The sequence below is a fragment of the Pleurodeles waltl genome, chromosome 2_1 (genome assembly GCF_031143425.1).
Source record: "Pleurodeles waltl isolate 20211129_DDA chromosome 2_1, aPleWal1.hap1.20221129, whole genome shotgun sequence".
NCBI classification, from domain to species: Eukaryota; Metazoa; Chordata; class Amphibia; order Caudata; family Salamandridae; genus Pleurodeles; species Pleurodeles waltl.
In genome coordinates, this window is record NC_090438.1 from 667,312,438 (window position 1) to 667,334,804 (window position 22,367).

Genomic DNA, 22,367 nt, shown 5'->3' on the forward strand with positions numbered 1-22,367 from the left:
TTATTTGATGTTAAAAAATGGCCAGCAACTGAGGTGGCAACTATATTAAGACAGCATAATTTGACAGACTGAGGTACATCACACACATACTGGGATGTCATAATGCTGATGATTGCCAATAAGTTGGATGAATGCCTTAAGAGTGATGACTCTAATGACTGAACATTGCACAATATAGAGAATGAACAATAATGTATACAAGTATGTACTTTTGTAAATCAGTAAGTCCTGTTTGTGGTGGATAGGATAACATTACAAAATGTATAAAAGAAAATGTCATAATGAGAGAACTTTGTGTGCATAGATATGGATTGTACGAATCATCGATAGAGCACCGATTGGTCTAAAAGGGGTGGTGGGTTGTTGTTATCTATAATTTATGCATTGTTACTCTACTTATGACCTGGTTATGCCCAACTGAACTACTGTGGGCACAGATGTGAGATGTTCAATACATCATCATAAAATTCAATAAAGAACAATTAAAAAAAAGAGCTACAAGTTCCTATTCTTGTAGATAGTGGAATGCCTAAAACTTACATTGACAGTGCATTGGCAAAACTAAATAATGCTATGACTGTGTAGAAAACAGATCCTTGTGTCAGTATATGCTGTAGACGATACCCAAGTGTCCAGTGGTCCAGTGGATGAACAAACTGAGCTTGTACTATTACAAACTGACAAGCATCCCGTGTACACATCTTTTGGCTCATCAGTCTCTCCTCGCAACCCAGCAATTTTAGAAATAAGCTGGTTAGCTCTTTAAAACCCATTTATAAATTGAGCAACCAGAACTTTTTTTCTGGGCTAAGAATTTTGTAAGGAACACTATGGGGGTGATTCCAACCCTGGCGGTCGGTGATAAAGCGGCGGCCAACCCGCCAACAGGCAGGCGGTCAAAAAAATTGAATTCTGACCCTGGCGGGAGCCAGCAACACAGCCCACCACTTTAACACTCCGACCGCCACGGCGGGACAGACAAACAGCGCGGTGGTCACGGCCAACAGGCAGGCGGCAGACAATGTACCGCCCACACTATCACAACTCACCAATCCGCCACCTTTTCCGGGGCGGGAGCCCCGCTGATAAAAACACGGCGGAAACAGACTAAGAACGGGAAAACGCTGACCTCTATACACTCCACGAGGACGGAGGACAGCATGGAACCCTAATTAAACATCCTACCAGCTATTGTCTACCTGCTCATCTACCACGAGTACGAACTCCGGCGCAGAAGACAACGGTGAGTACTGCACCTACGACACAGGGGAGGGGGGAGGACGAAAGGTTACAGGCACACACATACGCCCCCCCCCCCCCAACTATCAACATACCAATGCAGAGCAACAACTGAGTGACGCCCCCCAAACCCCCTGAAAAATGCAAAGACATAATAAAAATGTTAATTTAAATTTATGTATAAATTAGGTTCATTGAAGTCATGGAAAATTATCGATATGAAATATCAAAGCAAAAATAATGAACAGTGCGAAAGCTATGTACATAGTCAATAAGTCCTGCTCAGTTTGTCAAATATCCACAGTCCGTGGGCCAATGTCTACCAAACACATGGGCAAAGCCCACACAGGAGACCTGAGTCAGTTGGAGAGAACACTGCTGGGGCATCAGATGACAAAACTACAGGCACCTCAGGGGGAAGGGAAGGGGGGGCACCTCAGCCACATGAGTCCACGACGCCAGAACCACGAAGGGGCCACCATGCCCACTGTGCCATCCTGGGGAGTGCAAAGCCACAGTCTCTCAAGTCTCTACAGTGGGTGGGTTGCCCACTGTGCCATCCTGGGGAGTGCAAAGCCACAGTCTCTCAAGTCTCTACAGTGGGTGGGTTGCCCACTGTGCCATCCTGGGGAGTGCAAAGCCACAGTCTCTCAAGTCTCTACAGTGGGTGGTTTGCCCACTGTGCCATCCTGGGGAGTGTAAAGCCACAGTCTCACAAGTCTCTACAGTGGGTGGTTTGCCCACTGTGCCATCCTGGGGAGTGCAAAGCCACAGTCCATCAGGTGGATTACAGACTCCACTGGTCATGGAGGAGGCAGGGTGCCCAGAGTGCAGCGTGAACACTAGCTCGACACAGAACCGGCACTGTCAATGGGCCAGAGGAGCTTGACAGGAAGGGCCCAGCAGAGCGGTGCTTGAGACGGCGGGGCCCAGCGGAGCGGTGCTTGAGATGAAGGGCCCAGTGGAGCGGTGCTTGACAGGAAGGGCCCAGCGGAGCGGTGCTTGAGACGGCGGGGCCCAGCGGAGCGGTGCTTGACAGGAAGGGCCCAGCGGAGCAGTGCTTGACAGGAAGGGCCCAGCGGAGCGGTGCTTGACAGGAAGGGCCCAGCGGAGCGGTGCTTGACAGGAAGGGCCCAGCGGAGTGGTGCATGAGACGGCGGGGCCCTGTTCAGCGGTGCCTTTCTTCACGGCGGGGCCCTGTTCAGCGGTGCCTTTCTTCACGGCGGGGCCCTGTTCAGCGGTGCCTTTCTTCTCGGCGGGGCCCTGTTCAGCGGTGCCTTTCTTCACGGCGGGGCCCTGTTCAGCGGTGCCTTTCTTCACGGCGGGGCCCTGTTCAGCTGTGCCTTTCTTCACGGTGGGGCCCTGCTCAGCGGTGCCTTTCTTCACGGCGGGGCCCTGTTCAGCGGTGCCTTTCTTCACGGCGGGGCCCTGTTCAGCGGTGCCTGTCTTGTCTATCAAGGGAGCCAGACCTGGCCAGGACTCCCTGCTTAGTCGCCCTTCGACCGTGCAGTTGCTGGACCCTCCTGTGACGGAGTCCTGGGCCCATGGGTGTCCTCCGTCACACCCGGGATGGGGCTTGTGGGGCCCTCCTGGTCCGCGCCCCTGCTGTCTGACTTCTCCGCCCTGCTGCCCTTGCCCTCCTTCAATGAGGCTCTCTGGCCCTTGCCTCCCCTTGATGTTGTGGCAGGTGACGGGCCACGACTTTGCTCCTTGGGGGCAGCCGTGTCAGCCTTCTCGCGGCAGCCCTTGGGTTTACGGGTTCTCTTTCCAGGGGGGGGGCTGGCCGTCCCCTTGCTGCTGGCCCATGTATCTGTGCTGGGAAAGGGTGGACTCCAAAACCCGTGCACAATGGTCAGACTTGATGCAGGGCTGGTGGTGGCTGAGGTGCTCTTCGGACTCTTACCCGATGGAGGGGGTGGGTCAGGTGGTGCAAAGAGGTTAACTTTGGAGAGGAAAAGTTTTTTAGGAGCAATGGGAAGGGTAGGTGCAGTGGGTATGGGAGTGGAGGAAGAGGATGTGGTTGTAGGAGAGTCAGGTGTGCTGTCTTTGGGTGCAGGTGCTTGTGACGTAGGCTGTCGTGAGGTGGTTGGCTGTTGGGTGGGTGGCTGCCTGCGTTTCTGTGTTTTGGAAGAGGGGGTGACAGACACACTGGGAGAGGACACAGGGGAGGTGTAAATGGCAGTGGGGGTGGTGACTGCACGTTTGCGGACTGTACTGGAGAGTGTGGTGGTGATGGAAGTACTGGCTGATGGTGGTGTGCATGCAGGTGTGAGTGGAGACGTCACAGGGAGGGAGGAGGGAGACGAGGAGGAGGGGGACACAGAGGTGGTAGTGACTGTTGCCATGTTTGCATCTGGATGTTGCTTGGGTGAATGCTTGTGGGATCTGTGGTGCTTATGTCTGGATGAGCTGCCCTTGGGTGTTAAGGTGTGTGCAGGCTGGTCTGATGGTGTGGATGGGATAGGCTGAGGAACAGGAGACTGGGAGAGGGTGGAGGCAGTTAGAAAAGGGAGGCTGGAAACAGGGACAATGGCTGCCATCAGTGCTGAGGCCAGAGCATTGAACGATCGTTGATGGGCAGCCTGACCCGAATGATTCCCCTCCAGGTATGCATTACTCCGATGCACCTCCCTCTCTACCCCCTGGATGGCATTCAAAAGGGTAGACTGCCCAACAATGATGGTCTGTAGGAGGTCAATGACCTCCTCACTGAGGGCAGCAGGGGTAACTGGGGCAGGGCCAGAGGTGCCTGGGGCGAAGGAGATGCCCGCCTTCTTGGGCGAGTGGGCACGGAGCGAAGGCTGAGGGGCTGCTGGGAGGGCGGAGCTGGTGCGCTGGGTGGCGGATGTACCTGTTGAGGCGGGGGGCACGGATGTTGCCGCCACCGCTAGGGAGCTCCCTTCCGAGGACGTGTCGGTGTTGCTGGTGTCACCACTGGTCCCCGTTGTGGAGCTCCCCTCTCCCTCCGTATCACTGGTGACCTCGGTGTCTGTAGCATGGCCCACCGGGGCCTTGTGAGTTGCAGCTCCCTCGTGCTCCGATGCCAATTCTCCTCCGCCTGATGATGCTAATGCACACATGCACAAGAAGATAAAGAAAAAGGGTGAGGGGAGAAATAAAGACAGGTTGAGTGCATGCATTGTCAACACCGTTGTCGGAGAGGACAGACACAGGAGCCTCCAGCACTACGCCCCGCAATCGGGGTACACTACTCAGTACTTGTGACTAGGCCTACAGGTCTATGGACAACAAATGCACACATGGGTGATGCTGGACCATGGATTGCTGTACTTGGCACCCTACAGAGGTGGGGGGCGGGGGCACAGGGCCATGCCTAAAGGAGGGGACTACACTACAGAAAGCGCCCTGGCCTAATGTCACCCACAGCCCTCCTCCCCCACCCAGACACCTCCACTGCGCGTAAAGATAGCAGAATGTGCTGGTACTCACCCCCTTGTGTCTGCTGTGATGTCCTCACACGCCCATCCAAATCGGGGTAGGCCACCACCAGGATCCGGGACATCAGGGGGGTCAAGGTACGACTGGCACCCCTCCTACGTTGGGAGGCCATCCCCAGCAGTGACTCGGCGGTCTTCCTGGTCCCGCGGCGGATGTCCTCCCACCTCTTTCGGCAGTGGGTGCCCCGTCTGTTGTGGACCCCCAGGGCCCGGACTTCCTTGGCGATGGCACGCCAAATGTAGACTTTCTGATGGTGCTGACCTATTTGACATGTACAGGGTGGGAAAGGAAATTTCATCATTTTTCTGCATGTTAGATGTGATTGCCCCCCCCCTCCCCAACCTTGCCATGTGGCACATGCTCTCATCTGTCGTGCCTTGCACTCCTCATTCGCTCCCCACCCCACCATCTTACATCCACCATACACAACCCAGGCATAGCCCATTCAACGTGCACCCAGTGTACTTACCTGTTGGTCTGGAGGACCGTAGAGTAGCGCATACTGGGGGAGGACCCCATCCACAAGTTTATCCAACTCTTCTGAAGTGAAGGCAGGGGCCCTTTCCCCAGTCGCAGCAGCCATTGTCTCTTCCAGACCGAGGTCACAGCAGCACTTGCAGTATAGGTCCTCTCCTGTGGATGATCAGGTCTCGAGTGATTAAGCAGATAGAAAATGGCGGTCACGCCCGCGGCGGTGCGTACCGCGACCGCCGGCGCACATCGTCATTGGCTACTGAAACCCATAGGGTTCAATGTTAACCAATGCGCCTTCGCACTGCGGTCTTCGACCGCCTACCGCCACGGTGTGCCACGCCAGCGCGTTGACCTCACATCCCACTGTCACACTTCTCAGGTCAGGCAGCCGCCATTACAAGGGCACACATGGCTTAATTTCTACTGCGTCACACAGGCCTAGGCCTTGCATTGCCACTCATACAAGCCTTTCAATGCATAGCGATTCGTGTACTGTGCAAGCTGTGTGAACGTACCTGTGGGTTGCTTGACTCTGTACTCCATGTTGTCCTTCCTAGGCACCGTCCGCTGGGACTTGCGAGGAGAAGGATGAATCCTCCCGTGTACCGACCGCTGGTGGACCTGTCGACAATGGAAGAACGACATATTATACTTCGATACCGACTTGACCGAGCCACTATACATGAACTGTGTGCCCAGCTGGAGCCAGACCTGATGTCCCCCATCCGCCAACCCACAGGAATTCCCCCTCTGGTGCAGGTTCTGTCAGTACTCCATTTTTTGGCAAGTGGGTCTTTTCAGACAACAGTGGCCATGTCATCAGGGATGTCTCAGCTTATGTTTTCTAAGGTTTTGTCCAGAGTGTTGTCTGCCCTGATGAAATACATGCGGAGCTACATTGTTTTCCCTGAGGAGGGTGATGTGGCCACTGTGAAGGGTGATTTCTATGCCCTTGGACATATCCCCAACATCATTGGTGCCATTGATGGGACCCATGTGGCCTTAGTACCCCCAAAAGACAATGAGCAGGTGTACAGAAATAGAAAAAATTACCATTCGATGAATGTCCAGGTGGTCTGTTTGGATGACCAGTACATCTCCCATGTAAATGCCAAGTTCCCTGGGTCAGTGCATGACGCGTATGTCATGCGAAATAGCAGCATCCCTTATGTGATGGAACAGCTACAGAGACACCGTGTGTGGCTAATAGGTGACTCTGGTTACCCCAACCTGCCTTGGCTATTGACCCCAGTGAGGAATCCCCAGACCAGGGCAGAGGAACGGTACAATGAGGCCCATGGGCGAACTAGGAGGATTATAGAACGGGCCTTCGGGGTCCTGAAGGCCAGGTTTAGGTGCCTGCATATGACAGGTGGATCCCTAATGTACTCACCAAAGAAGGTGTGTCATATCATCGTGGCCTGCTGTATGCTTCACAATCTTGCATTGCGACGCCAGGTGCCTTTCCTGCAGGAGGATGGTCCAGATGGTGGTGTTGTAGCAGCTGTGGAGCCTGTGGAGAGTGAAGAGGAGGAAGACGACGGGGACGACACGGACAACAGGGACACAGTTATACAACAGTATTTTCAGTAGCACACAGGTAAGAATCACCCACGCCATTTTACATTTACTTCTGGCCTCCTGCATCTCTACTTTCTGTGTTTCCCCCCAGTTCCTTTTAACTGATTTTTGACTTTCCCTTCCCTTTTCAGAGCTGTATGACCCACTGCGTGACTTCTGCTTTGTTTGCCCATGGACTAATGCTTATTGACATTGGTAAGCTGTCATCACAATGTAACTGAACATTATTGCACCGTTATGTGTAATACATTTGTTAAGAATACAAGCAGACTCCTGATTTTTGAAGTGCAATTAGTGATTTATTTTAAGTGCTACATATAGGTCCATGATAGTAAAACGGGTGGGGGTGGAGTAATGTCCATGGCAGAGTCCAGTTCTCAGTCTCACAGGTGCATTGTCCATATGCCTGTGGAAGGATGGAGCAGGGGCTGTTTAAGGTTTGACAGAGTGACAATGTGGGACAGTGGGGTGACATCAGGGGGTACCTTATGCTGGCGGGGGTCTTGGCATCCTACTCTGTCTTCTTGTGTGATCTCAGGTTCCGCTTGTGGGGTGGTTGATCTTCAGCAGGAGGTGGGGTTCTGGTGGCCTGTCGTTGTGTGGGGGCCTCCTGTCCACTAGCACCGGCGGAGGTGGTAGGCTGTTCGTGGTCCTGGCTAGTGACAGGGGCCCTTTGTGGTGCCACATGGTCCCGCAATGTGGTGACTATCTGGTTGAGGGCCAGGACGATGGTCCCCATTGCGGAACCCATGTTCCTGAGTTCGTCTCTGAACCCCATGTACCGTTCCTCCTGCTGTGCCTGGATCTCCTGGAACCTGGCCAGTACCGTCGCCATCGTCTCCTGGGAGTGGTGGTATGCTCCCATGATGGTGGTGAGGGCCTCTTGGAGAGTGGGTTCCCTGGGCCTGTCCCCCCCCTGTCGCACAGCAGCCCTCCCAGTTCCCCTGTTTCCCCGGGCCTCTGTCCCCTGGACGGTGTGCCCACTACCACTGCCCCCAGGTCCCTGTTGTTGTTGGGGTGGTGGGTCAGCCTGGGTGCCCTGTAGTGGCAGACACACCGCTGATTGACGCGTCCTGGAGACAGAGGCATGGGCCCGCTGGGTGGGAGCTGTGCTGGTATTCCCAGAGGGGGATGGTTCTGCTGTGGCCTGTGTCTGTGTGTGGGGAACCGACTGTCCAGAGGTCCCCGATGGTCCGGGCTGGTCATCAGGTTCTAGGTCGACAGAGCTGCTGTCATCACTGGGGGCCTGTTCTGGGGGTGGGATGGACAAATCTGGACCCTCCAGGCCGGTGTGTTGGCGTTCGGGCCCTGCAGGGGTAAAAGAGTATGGTTATTGCTTCTGTGTGTGCCATGGCGTGCGATTTGTGGGTGCCCTTGTCCCCCAGTGCTGGCATTCCCTTGTGGGAGGAGTTGTGAGGGTGGTTTGTGGGGGGGGATGGGTATGTGCAGTGGTCATGCTTAGGTGATGGGTGTCCATGGTTTGTGTTGGCATTCAGGGATTGGTGTTGGGTTGGGTGGGTTGTGCTGGTGAGACATTGGCAGGGAGGATGTGTGCTGGGGGCTTGGGGGTGAGGGTGGGGGTGTGGGTTGGCATGCTGGTGGTTGGGGGGGGTGAAGTAGTTGAGATTAGACTTACCAGAGTCCATTCCTCCGGCTACTCCAGCGAGGCCGTCAGAATCCAGGATGTTAAAGACCTCTTGCTCCCATGCTATGAATTCGGGTGGAGTGGGTGGGGGTCCGCCGCCAGTCTTCTGCACAGCGATGTTGTGTCTTGACACCATCGACCGCACCTTCCCCCGTAGGTCGTTCCAGCCCTTTCAGATGTCTTCCCGATTTCTGGGATGCTGTCCCACAGCGTTGACCCTGTCGACGATCCTTTGCCATAGCTCCGCCTTCCTGGCTATTGTGGTGTGCTGCACCTGTGTGCCGAAGAGCTGGGGCTCTACCTTAATTATTTCCTCCACCATGACCCTGAGTTCTTGGTCCGAGAACCTGGGGTGTCTTTGGGGTGCCATGGGGTGGTGTGGATGAGGTGTGGGGTGCTGTTTGCGGTGATGTGAGTGGTGGTGTGTGGTGATGTGTGCGTAGATGTGGTGTGGGTGATGATGTTGGGTTCCTGTGTGTGTTGTGGTTTGCGTTCCCTGTGCTCTCTCTCTCTGTATTGCGCCTTGTCTCTGAATTTCGATTTGTGGGGGTTTGTGGGTGATGTGGGTGTGTGTTTTATATGGTGATGGGTGTGTGGGAGTGTTGTGTGTATGTGTATCAGGTGTGTGTATTTGGAATTGTCCAATGTGGCTGTGTTTTGTATGGGTGTGTGTATTTTGAGCACGGCGGTGTGTACCGCCAAAGGAATACCGCGGTTGAAAGACCGCCGCGTGGATTCGTGGGTCGTAATGGCATGGGCGTGTTTGTGTTGGCGTGACGGTGGAGGTTTGGTCATCTCCAGTTTATTGCTGACCGCTGATGAGGCGGCCTTCCGTGGATGTCGGGTTTTTGGCAGTTTGGCAGTTGTGGGTCAGAATGACCGTGGCGGTTTACCGCGGCGGTATAATGGCGGTCTTCTGACCGGCGGTAAGAGCCTTTTACCGCCGAGGTCAGAATGACCCCCTATTTGTCTTTTGAACAATAAGTGTATATGTCCCCTTGCAAAAATAATATGGTTGCTCAGATTCCATACTAATTGTTCAAAATATGCTGTACATCATCGAATATTTGAAGAGACTGAAGTGAAAGATTTGTCAACACATAGACACGTTGATTGTTCTATTGACCTGGATACCAATGCAATTGTTCTGTTTGGATGAATGTATTCTCTTTTCTTGAATGAAAGAAAGAAACACCAGGCACACCTGAATAAGAACTTTCAAAGTGGCTTGAATGCTCCGCCCTTCTCCAGCTGGTGCCTCATCATTTTTTATTCTGAAGAAAGTTTTGTATGAATTGTAACCATAACCTTGTATTGACTTTCACAGGTTAAACTAGGTTACTATTAAGGAGAGGTGGCGACTACCTTTGATTTCAGACATCCTCGAGGCTGCAAGAGCAGCACAGTTTGTCACTCAACTAGATTTAAGAGTAGCATATCATCTGCTCAGAACCAAAGAAGGAGATGAGTGGGAAACATAGTTCAGAACATCATTAGGCCATTTTGAATACAAAGTACTGCTGGTTGGCTTTGTATTACTCCAGTTGTTCAGAGGTTTATGGACTCTATATTTTCCGATGTAGTGCTTCATACTATGCTTATTTATTTGGATAATATTTTGATATTGTACGAAAACATTAAGAAACATGAGGAAGATATAAAAACCAAACTGGAGAAGTATATGTTTTAGCAGGCTTTGTACAGTATCTGAGAGTTGTTCTTTCAGGTGAGGTAATTGCTATGGATTACAAGAAATCTTAGAATGGAATGATCTTTTATCCGTTTGGAGAAGCAAAATGTAGTAGGCCTTGCTAGTTATTATCGTACATTTATTAAAAACCTTTTCAGGAATCTTAAATACTATAATCCATCTTTTAAAGAAAGCATAGGAATTCCAATTGAGTCTACAGACCTCTTTAGCCTTGAGGGGCTAAAAAAAAAAAGTTATCAGAAGCTCCATTTTTGAAGCCATGGGATGCCACCAAACAATTTATAGTTGAGATTAACACCTCTCATTGAGTAGTTGGAACTGTACTTCTCCTGGAAGGGTCTGGTATGGAAGAAAACCCAGGAGATTTCTACTCCTCCAAATGAAGTTCTCCTGAAGCTAACTATTCAGTTCTGGAAAAGGAGCTTTGAGCAATTCAGAATGCATTGAAGAAGGGACAGATTTTCTCTAAGGAGCCATTCTTCACCACTATTGTCACTTTGTGTTCTGCAACAACCTGATGCCGGAACAATTGACAGATTAGGTGGGCATATTTCTTTTCAGCCATATGATTTCATAATCACACATATCCCTGGATTACAAAATACTGTTGCTGATATTCTGTCCAGGATGTTTTTCCCAAAGACAAAAGTCTTCATCCCCTAGAGGTTATAGGCAGGGCCACTGGAATTATGTAGCAGGGGACGACCAAATTATGCAGCAGAGTTAACTACATTATGCAGCAAGAAAAGGAAAATTATGTGGTGTAGTGCTTCACATTTTGTGATAGTATTACTTCATTATTTTGTCATTTTCATACCTGATAACACTATCTGGGAAAATATTTCACCTTATCCGTACTAGTTTAATAACCAAATAGAGCAGTAAGTTGCTAAAAAATATCCAGTCAACCTTTGTGAAGGGCCTTCCACTACACAGGAACTCATGTCACTACATTTTAGTAACCTTTATTTGTTTGAGTTAGTAACAATTTTTTGTTAAAATCTGTAGATTATGCAGCAAATGATGGATTATGTGGCAAATCCAGAATTATGTGGAAAATACTAATGTAGAATTCCAGTGCTCCTGATTTTATGTCAAACGTTCATAGAAGACTAATTCCTGAAGTTAGTAAAATCAAAAACTGAAGGATTACGGCCCACATTTTAATAAGGACATGCATTGTCTTTGTGTCACACAATTCGAAGCAACTCCTGAAGTGATATTTACTAAGATTGCATGACACTGTAATGAAATGTTATGCCACACTGGGGCTTGTTATGTTATATTTTGTGGTGGGGGCCGTTTCATGGGTGGAGCATGGCAGTTCTTGTGCATTCATCCATGGAATTTGTCACATCTCAAGAATTACTAAAATAAGTAAATCTGGGATTGCACCAAAATGGTGCGTCTCCCGAAGCTTGCCTAACAAGGAGAAATATATTTATTTTTTCTTGTTACTTCTTTCTATGCCTGATGCATTCCACCTCACAGATAGAAAGAGGAAATTGTCTTTTAGGGTTGTTTTTATTTGGAAAGATATCCCTTCTTGCATAAAAACAATGCTGCCTGTCACACAGGCACCCGTGCACCAAGGAACAAGGTTGCCTGCATTGGTGCTAAGCAGTAAACGGTACACCAATGCAAGGAGGAAGCAGAAGTGCAACTTATCTTAGTAGGTATGGTGAATTTCACCTCTCTCTATTTTACATAATGGAGTGCACCAAGTTCTCTTGCTACGTTGTGTTGCATTAAACTAGTAAATCTGGCCCAACATTTCAATTTTTTGTTTGGAAATAAGAAGATTTTATGAAGAATGGACTCATTTTTAAATGATAGCCTATTCATTTCTGCTCAAGATCTGTAAAAGATAGTCATGTACTCCAATCATGATGCTAAACTAGCTAGACATCGAGGTCAAACGTCTACTGAAAATTCTGGTGCTGGTGGCCAACTAGTAGAAAGGATGTCAAAGAATTTGTGAGAGCCTGTGAAATATATTCTCAGGCAAAATACTCAATACCAATCATCCTAATATGGACATTTTCAAGCCCTTGGGATTCCTGTCCATCCATGGGAATTAATTGCCACTGATTGTATTGATGAACACGCTAAAGTCTGATGGGTGTCCAGTCATTATAGTCAAAGTGGAGTACTTAACTAAAATGGCAGAGTTTTCTCTTATGGCCATGTTCCCTGTTTCAGCTCAGTTTCAAATTTCCTTTCTGTTGAAATCAGACTACATGGATTGCCAAGGAAAGTAATCTGCACTAGAAGAGTTCAGTTTATGTCCACATTTTGAGCCAGGTTATGTAACAAGATGGATCTTCCTCTGAGTTCAAGCCTGAAAGTAACTGTCAAACTTAGAGATTGAAAAAGACCCTTGAAGAATATTTCCAATTGAATTGGAAATGTCTTTTACCATTTTCAGAATTTGCCTGTAACAATGACCAACATTCTCCAACTGGGGTTAGTCCGTGTTAATCTAGTTTTGAATATGGTCCCCAGGCTGTACCTATTTTTGTTAATCTGGAATTCACCGTTTGAGCAATACAACGTCTTTTAGAAAATGACGAGGCTGTTTTTTAAAAATGTAAAAAAGAGCCAACAGAGGCAAGTCAAATGGACAAAAAGATTCAGAAGACCAGCTCCAAAATTTAGTTGGAGATGTTTGGCTTTCTTCAATACATTTACCCACCACCAGAATTAAACAATTAAATAATTGTTGCTATACTATCTTGGAACCTTCTTAATAATTCATACTTTCAGTCCAGTTACTGTTCCTTTGAGGTTACCATCTTCGTGGTGAATTCACCACTCTTTTCACACTTCTTTTTTAAAACCTACTCATCATTCTTACATACATCGTCCCTCCATGCCTCTCAATCCACCTTAATTTAAGAACATGAAGAGTATACTGTCAGAGAGATTTGCAATTTCAGGATTAGACCAAATAGGCTTTAATATTTAATCAATTGGGAAGGGTGTCTATGTTCTGATAGATCTTGGGAAAAAGCCAGCTCGGTGCATACCCCCATTCCTCGGCCATCTTGCCTGCCTTTCATCACCGGGGTAGTTATCACTATTTGCCATGTTGCACTGTGTTGCATGCCTTGTTGAGGCTCCCCTCACAGCTTTTTTGATCAGGGTATTCTTCTTTGGCAGCTGATGAAGGTATGTGCTCCTCGTGTTTCTGGTAAGTTAAAGCCGGGCTGGCCACTGCATTAACTGTCCAACAGGATCCTCATGTCGCGCGACTGTAGTCCTGTGTGACACTGTTCCAGTAACTTTTGTGTACCAGCAATCCAAGCCGGATATTTATTTGGGAAGAAGTAATCTTTTCTCTTTTTCAGCAATAGCATATTTTAATTCAATATGGCTGAATTACTTCCGAGGCACCCAGTGTCCCTTTGACTATGTAAGCAGGACTGAACTGAGAAAAAGTACATTGCAACATTGTTTCTTTTAGTGCTCTGAGTTATTCCAGGTTTTTGGCTGCTTCTTTGTCCCACTCTCTGGATATTCTGCTCCTGTTTGCCATTCATGTCTATGTCTGCATCCATAGTTTTTTTTCTGCTCTACAGTTTTTCTCCTCTACTGGCTTTTTGCAGCTCTTTCAAAGTGCACGAGCTCCAGTGAAATAAATATTGCAGTCTAAGCACTCTAACTGAGAAACGCAGGCCTTTCTCGAGACTCAAAAGTAGAAAGGGGTTGACCGAACCTCAGAGGTCGGCACGTGACAAGACAATTTTTTGTAAGACTTTAAATAACAATATATTTTAATGCAGCTTTATATACATCTCAGTTATTATATAAGTAAGTATCTTTGAACTTATTAATATAACAAAAATAACGTGAACGTGTTTAGAATTCCTTGCAAAATAAATGATCAGATGAAAGATAATTACTAAAGCACCCCATCTGCCGTTAGATTTTCCGACCCAGTTGCGGTCAGTAGATTTTATCACAATATTGAAACATAAATCCAATTTTTTGAATTGATAATAATTGATTATAACAAACTTTGCAGTAATTAATTTACTAATAAAAATATACTGTATTTGTGATAAAAAAAAATCCATGGAAATTAGAATAAATAGTAATCATCTCTGGAATCAGGATTGCCAATTCTCGGTGATTCCAAAAGAGCTATAGGGTTAAATGCTTTCTGTGATTTATCTGGGCAAACATGCAGAGATTTACTATTAAGGCACGGGTCAAATATTTGATTAGAATCACTAGCTATAATAAAATGTCCATTGTCAATCAAGACCATTTTTCATTTAATATTATTCCAGAAAGTCATGACACTATGTAGTGTCTATATAAATTTAAAATGGTTAAATGAACTTTGATGAAAAAGCATCTACGAGGAACAATCTGCCATTATCCTCATACTCATGATATCAGTTAAATATTGACGAGTTTAGGACATGAAGCCACACCATCTTTGTGATTAAAAACTGGTGAGTACATATATATGTATATATATATATATACACACACATATATAGATATAGATATATTTATTTATATCACCTACCCATAGCTTCTTTGGTTGGCTTTTGCTGAAGGGCTATTGATGCATATTGTTTGGATGTATTAAAACATTTAGGGGCATAATTAAGAGCCCGTAGCGCCACCAGAGAGGCACTTTTCGTGACGCTCTGGTGGCTGCGGTGTATTTACAAGGTGGCGTTAAGCCACTTTTTGTGGCTTAACGCCACCTTGTAAATACGGCCCTTTCACACGCAGCGCTTTGCATGGAAGGGGCGTGCAATGGGTGTTGCTGTGTGCCACAGAAACACCCATTGTATTTTGACGCTGCCTCAGATTTACAAGTTTTCATAAACCTGAGGCAGCACAGAATCTAACGCCGCCCCAGGGGTGGCGTTACCTTGGCGCAACGAGGGGAAATGTTTTAATTTCTCCTCGTTTTTTGCTCTTTCTATGTGTGCTGAATTCTGCAGCACACATAGAAAGAGCAATTCACCATTTAGATTGTTTTTGTGTAGGAAGGTGTTGCTTCTTGCACAAAAACAATCTCCCCCTCAATGTAGCCATCCTTGCACTATGGTACACGGCAGCACATTTAGCACTGAAGCAGGAGGAAACACAGGAATGCACCGTATTCTAGTGCCTCGTATTCTAGTAAATCCGGCACATTCCTGTGTTTTGAAAATGACAGTACGCGACGCTGCCAAATTTGACACAGTGTCACACTCCCTCATTTTCTCTTATATCTGGCCCTTAGACTTTTTATGGGGTTACCCTTGGGACACCATACATCCAAGACACTACGTTAATTATAGCAGCAATGGAGCAATACATGGATATTCATCAAATAAAATCAAAAATTAAAAATAGTAAGGTGTTACCTTGGAATCACTAGAAATGGTCACAAGATTCAATGGAGAATAACACTAAATATAATCAAAGCCGATCAGCAGGCTATTATGAGCATTTCCTTTATGATGAATTCATTTGATGTTGAGAAAATATACTCTCACAAGCTTTCTGTGAAAACAACATTAAGACGCAGCTGGGTAGAACACAGCTCTGTGTGGAATCATGACAAGCATTTAAAGCTTGCGAAATAATGAAGTAGAACATGGAGTCGTGTGCACGGCCAGACTTCCTATAATTTATATATTTTTCTTTTCAGATGCAGTGCTTGTTTTTACAGCGCACGTTTTTGATTTGTCTATGAAGTTACTACTGAAGCCTGTGAATGCCTGATGCATCTCATCTGGTGTCATGCCACTCCCCCTAACCATGCATTTCTAAAATTATTATTTTTTTGGAATTACACACCATTGCGTGCTGTTACCAGAAGTAAGGTGTTCTGAGTATATCATACTGAAACTTCAGTTAACAATTTTTGTTTACTCATCTGAGGTTTTGTACGTCTTCCATTAGGGCTGTGCACAGACGGTTCAGAGCTAGTTGTAAAGGGGAGCAGGGCAATGCGGGGACGGCCAGTAAATTGAATCAGATATTTGGGGTAGGAGAAGCAGGTAATTTGGGGAATCTGAGAGAGGCCTGTCCCATTCTAATAGTCAAACACATGTTTTCACTAAGGAATTATATACATGTTGTATAATAATAAGTAGGGCATTAGCATAGATTTCACTGAGTTTTCAGTTTACAATTGCACCATCAAATAACAAGCATTGACATAGCCAATAGGTCTCGCCTTTGGGACCTTATAAGTGTTTAGCCATGCAGCACATTATGGAATCCTTGTAAATCAAAGCGATCTCCCCAGCTGATACATAGTATATTACTGATTTCATGTTACATGTGTTCATAAGAAATACACATCACCAAACCAAAGCCTGGAGGCCGCGTAAATGTCCAACACGCTTTCCAAACATAGTACAATAGCATGAAACCACAAATATCTATAAGATTTTTCTTCGCTATCCATGTTTTTTTCGAGGTATGCACTGTCGTTGCTGCACTACAAGAAGGAAAGGGCAACATTTTCTTGCCTTGCACTAGATTTTGCGCATTTTGAAATTGAATAGTGGTCACATAGGAAATTTCCCTGTAATATAGAACAGTGGTTCCCAACCTGTGGTCCGAGGAAACTTGGGGGTCCGCAAAGCCTCCTCAGGGGGTCCGCGACTGCACAGAAAATTAAATAATATTATCAGATTCGGTCCCCAGCTTTCAGTAATAACTCAGTGGGGCGGTCCCTGGATTCCAATAATGATTCAAAGGGGGTCCCCGGGTTCCAGTAATAATAATGATAATGATAATGATAATGTAAGGGTGCCCAGAACTCAAAAGGTTTGGAACTACTGATATAGAATATTGGCTTGCAGCAATAACCTCTATATGACTATGAGGGCACTCATGTTCTGACACAGTCAGTCGTGGTTACGCAGACAGGAAGGGCAGGGGTGAAAAGAAAACGAAGACTGTGCACCAGCAGCCTGTGGAGATGGGCCCAGTGTTTGCTGCCCTCAGTGATGCTGAAGCCAAGCATCGCTTCCCCTAGCAACTGAAGTGTGTTTTTAGCATCAGGTCAAAGGTCATCAACACACACAACAGAAGCCACAAGGGCAGTGCTTTCTCAATGCTGTGTAAAAAGAGACTAGAGAACCGTACAAGAAACCAAAAACATTAAAGGGAACCAAACAGACAAAAATGTATACATTATGGGGCATATTTATACTCCGTTTGCGCCGAATTAGCGTCGTTTTTTTCAACGCAAATTCGGCGCAAAACTAACGCCATATTTATACTTTGGCGTTAGACGCGTCTAGCGCCAAAGTATGAGGAAAGAGCGTCATTTTTTTGCGTGAACGCCTTCCTTGCGTTAATGAGATGCAAGGTAGGCGTTCCCGTCTAAAAAAATGACTGCGCCGCAAATGCGTCGTATTTATACTCCCGGGCAAAAATGACGCCCGGGAGTGGGCGGGGCAAAAAACCCCGCATTTGCGCCGGATTTTAGCGCCTGGGTCAGGGCAGGCGTTAAGGGACCTGTGGGCTCAAAATGAGCCCACAGCTGCCCTCCCATGCCCCCAGGGACCCCCCCTGCCACCCTTGCCCACCCCAGGAGGACACCCAAGGATGGAGGGACCCACCCCAGGGACATTCAGGTAAGTTCAGGTAAGTATAATTTCTTTTTTATTTTTATTTATTTTTTTGGCATAGGGGGGCCTGATTTGTGCCCCCCTACATGCCTCAATGCCCAATGACCATGCCCAGGGGACATGGCCATTGGGCAAGGGGGCATGACTCCTGTCTTTACTAAGACAGGAGTCATGTAAATGGCGTCTGGGCATCGTTAAAAATGTCGCAAATCGGGTGGAGGCGATTTTTTGCGTCAACCTGACTTGCACCATTTTTAAGACGCCCTAGCGCCATTTTTCCCAACGCCGGCGCTGCCTGGTGTACGTGGTTTTTTTCCACGCACACCAGGCAGCGCCGGTCTGCTTGCGCCGGCTAACGCCATTCAATAAATACGGCGCCCGCATGGCGCTTCAGAATGGCGTTAGCCGGCGCAAAACTTTTTGACGCTAAACTGCGTTAGCGCAGTTTAGCGTCAAAAAGTATAAATACGGGCCTAGATTTCATAGAGCAAAACTAACCACTCAATTGTTTTTAGCTTAGATCCTGTTCTTAGCTACAGGGAAACCAAGAAGCAGAGAGATAAATTGCTTTGTCCTGAATCAAATAGTCTGGACATGTGGGGAAGCCAAAATTTGAACCAAAATAATCTGATGTCAACAGACCACTTAATGGGCAACACGTCTTTCAGCGAAGGAAGGTTAGAATGAAGGAGGGGAAGGGGCATCCTTCAATGTCAAACTAGAAAATGTGTCCCTAAAAGCAGAATCTGCTTCTAAAATGAAGCATTCCTTCATTGAAAAGAGCAGTTCATGGGCCCAGATTGGTAGAGCAGCTACAAGTGGACGCTCATAAGCATTTCCTTCCAGAAGGATGCCACTTAACAGATGCGGCGTCCCCTTCGCAGCTTTCCCGCAGAACCACCAAGCTTGCACCGACCCTTTTCCAGTCGGAGGCCTCCCTTCCTCCACTGAGATCCACGCAGCCAATCCCAGGCCACTAGAGACCCACCGTCCTTCCTATGGCTGAGCGTTCGCAGTGTCCCTCACATTACCCCCAGAGAACCCAGGAACCGTGCGGTCAGTGCTGCCCGGCCCTTTCCAGGCAGAGTTGCATGGGCTACCAGAGTGCCATCGGTCTCTTTGAGGCAGGCAGTGGCCGATGGGGCTGCCTGGAACTCCCGCAGGCACTGCTCCTCTGCGGGTCTGGCTGAGTGAGGTCTGCGAGCTTCGGGAGAAGGAGGAGTCTGCAAGGAGGAGCAGCTGCAGCCTCATCCCTGAGAAAAGAGTGTGAGAGGAGGCTGCACCACTGCACTGAGGATTGTTAAAGGGGCAGGCACTGGCCATTTGGAGGAGTAAAAGAATTGCAAGGAAAATGCTGCTGTTATCATTCACATGAAACATGAAGCAAAGCGTATCAAGAATTCAACTTTTTTTAATTACACAACTACATTCTTGTTGGCAACAAATGGCATCAGCTGAGTGCCAAAACGAACCATTGTGGATAGAGAGCGGAACATATGCAGGAAACTAACAAAAGAAGCTGAGGCAAAAGAAAAAAGTAGTGTGCCGACACTAGCGATTGTGCAATAATCCATGTAACAGGATTAGTCTCCATTGGGGCACAAAACAAGGTGGGACAAAAGTAAAGCATTTACCAAAGAAACCAAATTAATATTGCAAGGTAGGCCAAGGAACGAATGAAAGTGATGGGCATGTGATGGGTGTGGTGAAATCCCACAGAAGTAAATTACAGCATGTCGAGAGACAGCGCATGTGCACTGCCTAGGCTCGACCTAAAAACTGCATCTAGGTGAGACAATTTATAAAGTAAAGGAAGGTGTGGGTGAGGCTTTTGCTGCTTTCCCACCATGCAAGTACCTCAATGAGACACGAAAAAGGATAGTGAACCAATATGACAGACACTAGGAACTTCAACATCTTGTTCAGATTGTGCACTAAAACAAGAATAGCCTGCTTGCAATCCTTAAATAGAAATGATCTGTGAATCTTTCTTCCGAGACCACATAATGCACCATACTTCCAAATGCAACATCATAAAAAAATGTATTTTTCTCCTTACTTGGTCAGGCAGCTTTCGTAGTTGAAGGTTGCCTTGAAGCCGTAAATGGAGAAAGTCACAATGCTGGCAAATATGGATGTACCACTGTTGATCAAAGAGACGATGATAGCGTGCTTCTCGCAGTTGTTATCCGGCTCGTTGTAGCTAGCAAATGCGATCAGGCTCCCAAATCCAAGCCCAAGTGAGAAAAATATTTGAGTTGCGGCATCAACCCAAGCTTTTAGGTTGGCAAGTTGCTCAAGCTGTGCAAAGAAGTTTTGGAAGAGGAATAAAGAACCAAATTTAGCGTTGTCCATACCTTAGGCCCTGGCAAAATCTTTGTCATGCAACGAAATATAAAAATATTGGAAGTTTGCGTATTTGTGGCCATTACACTGATTTGTAAAGCAAATGTCCCACAGGAACAGTAAAAAACATGGCTGAAACACAAATCAATCTCAAACCAGTCTCTTACCAGTTTTTTTCATGACTTCCGTACACGAGCCATGCCGCAAGATACCACCACCCAAACACATTTTGATCATTACATGTAAATTTGGCTAATTTTTTCATGTTATGTATTGTTCTTTAAAACAATTCATAAGGTTGCCAACTCCATATGCATTACATGACAGTGATTACAGCCTGAGGAGATAGCTCAAGGGAAAGTTCAGCTTAAATGTTTACCAATTATAGCAATTGCTATTGTTTCCTACCTTAGCTCCTACCCATACCATTTCTAAAGCCTATGAAATGTCCCATTTAATTATGAAACATGACTGGCTCTACAGGTTTAAGTTGGATTGTGTGTTCTAATCATAGGTAAGATATTTAACTTTAAACATATTATGTCCGTACCTTTGGTGTAAACATGTACGTCAGTCCATTCACTGCTCCATGCAATGTTAACCCTCTCACTAAATAAATTATAAGGACAAGATAGGGCAACGAAGCTGTAACATAGACAACCTGCAACAAAGATAGCAAAAGACATAGGAGAGACATTTACCATTCCTTAGAAACACCATTATATCACATGTAGATTTCATTATTTGAAATCCGAGTTTCTGTATGTAAAAATACATATTTGTTTTTCTGACATATTTAATTCACAGCATAACATATTTGTTACATTATATAACATAAGTTTCACTTTGTGACATTATATGATACATACATGGTGAGCCGTATCCCGTGCTCCCTGCATAGGAACCCCTTTGCCCTACACCCCATCAGTTTTGCTTTGTTTCCCCTCCATTCCCTCCTTGAATACACTTTCACTCTTCCCACTTAGATTTCTAAGTCTGTGTATTCTTACGGTGGAAAAATACCGGCAAAGTTTCAGTTATTAACTACAAACATGCAAGTTATTAGAAATAATTATTTTTGCAAAATTTGCAGCACCAGTTATAATTTGAGCTCTAATAATTGGGGCTTTATGGAGAGCCTGTCTCCACAGAGGTTGATTCTCTTTGAGAGAACATCAATGCAGATGGTTATTGCTTAACAATATTGTGCATTCACATGGCTTGAACAGTTTCCTTCGAGCCCGAAGATGTTTATGAGTCATAACTACTGTGCAAGGCAGTGCTTACCTTTCCAGTAGATTCAGTGCCCTTGACGATGCAGAGGTACACTACAAACCATGCAAGGATGAGGCACACTGCCTGCTCCCACTGGACGCTGCCACTCTCTGCAATGGATGGCGAAATGTTAATGGTTTCCCGGTACCAGAAGTACTGAGTTGGAGAACTCTTTTCACATTCTTCCACGTAACCAGTAAGGTTGCTGTTCAACGGGCAGTGAGACCAAGGTAGGGGATCCTACAGGGTACAGAGAAAACCAGACGTGCAAAGAGTTTGAGGGAGTGCAGGGTATCAACACAAGGGACATACACTTAGTGCACGACTACAAGCATTAGGATGTACATTCAATTTCATAATGGAAAACCTACATCCAAAGCTCTGCACATGTGTGTTCAACTTACCTAAACACAAGACTTTTACATGACCTGCCTATCATTATGTCATGTGATGATGGGCACGTGAGAGTGCAGTAAGCCAAAGGGATGCAAGGCCGATCACAGTACCTCAATAACCGGAGACTTTTTTGCCACTAATATGATCTTCCAATCTCATAATATTTGGCATTTAATGGTGATCTTCATGAACATACAATTAAAATTACAAAGGTAAACTGCTCATATTTTCTTTTTGCAAGCTAAATAGGACATTTCTATCCTGGCAAGCTCAATGCCTGTAATAAAAGGGGAAAATATTCTACCAAATAGGAGCAAATGAACATTTTCATCTACCAGAGTGCTGATGGAGACCGTGGGGGAGTGTCAGTAGAGTTTGGAGTCAGGAGTTATTACTTTAAATTCTCACCTGGGTTTTCTTTTTGAGTACATAATTGAACCACCCAGAATGTGTCCTCTACATCAATTGCTGTATGAAAGTGCTTATTTACTTATATATCTTCAGACACCTGACTGGATTCTATTTAAAATCAGATCTCTGACCCATTCACTAAAGACTTATAAACGCGTAGGTTAACAAACGAAAAGTTTTATACACATCATAGAGGGATCAGCTAAGTCAAGTTCAGCTGTTTTTTAAG

The 22,367-nt window shown here is 46.5% G+C and overlaps 1 protein-coding gene across 4 annotated transcripts in view; it reads right to left on the minus strand.

Moving 5' to 3' along the window:
- Positions 1-22,367, minus strand: part of SLC6A20 (solute carrier family 6 member 20) — a 441,916-nt gene that overhangs the window by 163,951 nt on the left and 255,598 nt on the right. For all 4 annotated transcript variants that reach the window (XM_069216293.1, XM_069216310.1, XM_069216300.1 and 1 more), the window contains exons 4-6: positions 21,344-21,571; positions 20,607-20,717; positions 19,770-20,011 (exon numbers count right to left, since the gene is read on the minus strand). In XM_069216293.1, coding sequence (XP_069072394.1) covers positions 19,770-20,011; positions 20,607-20,717; positions 21,344-21,571 — 581 coding nt within the window. The remainder of the gene's footprint in view (positions 1-19,769; positions 20,012-20,606; positions 20,718-21,343; positions 21,572-22,367) is intronic.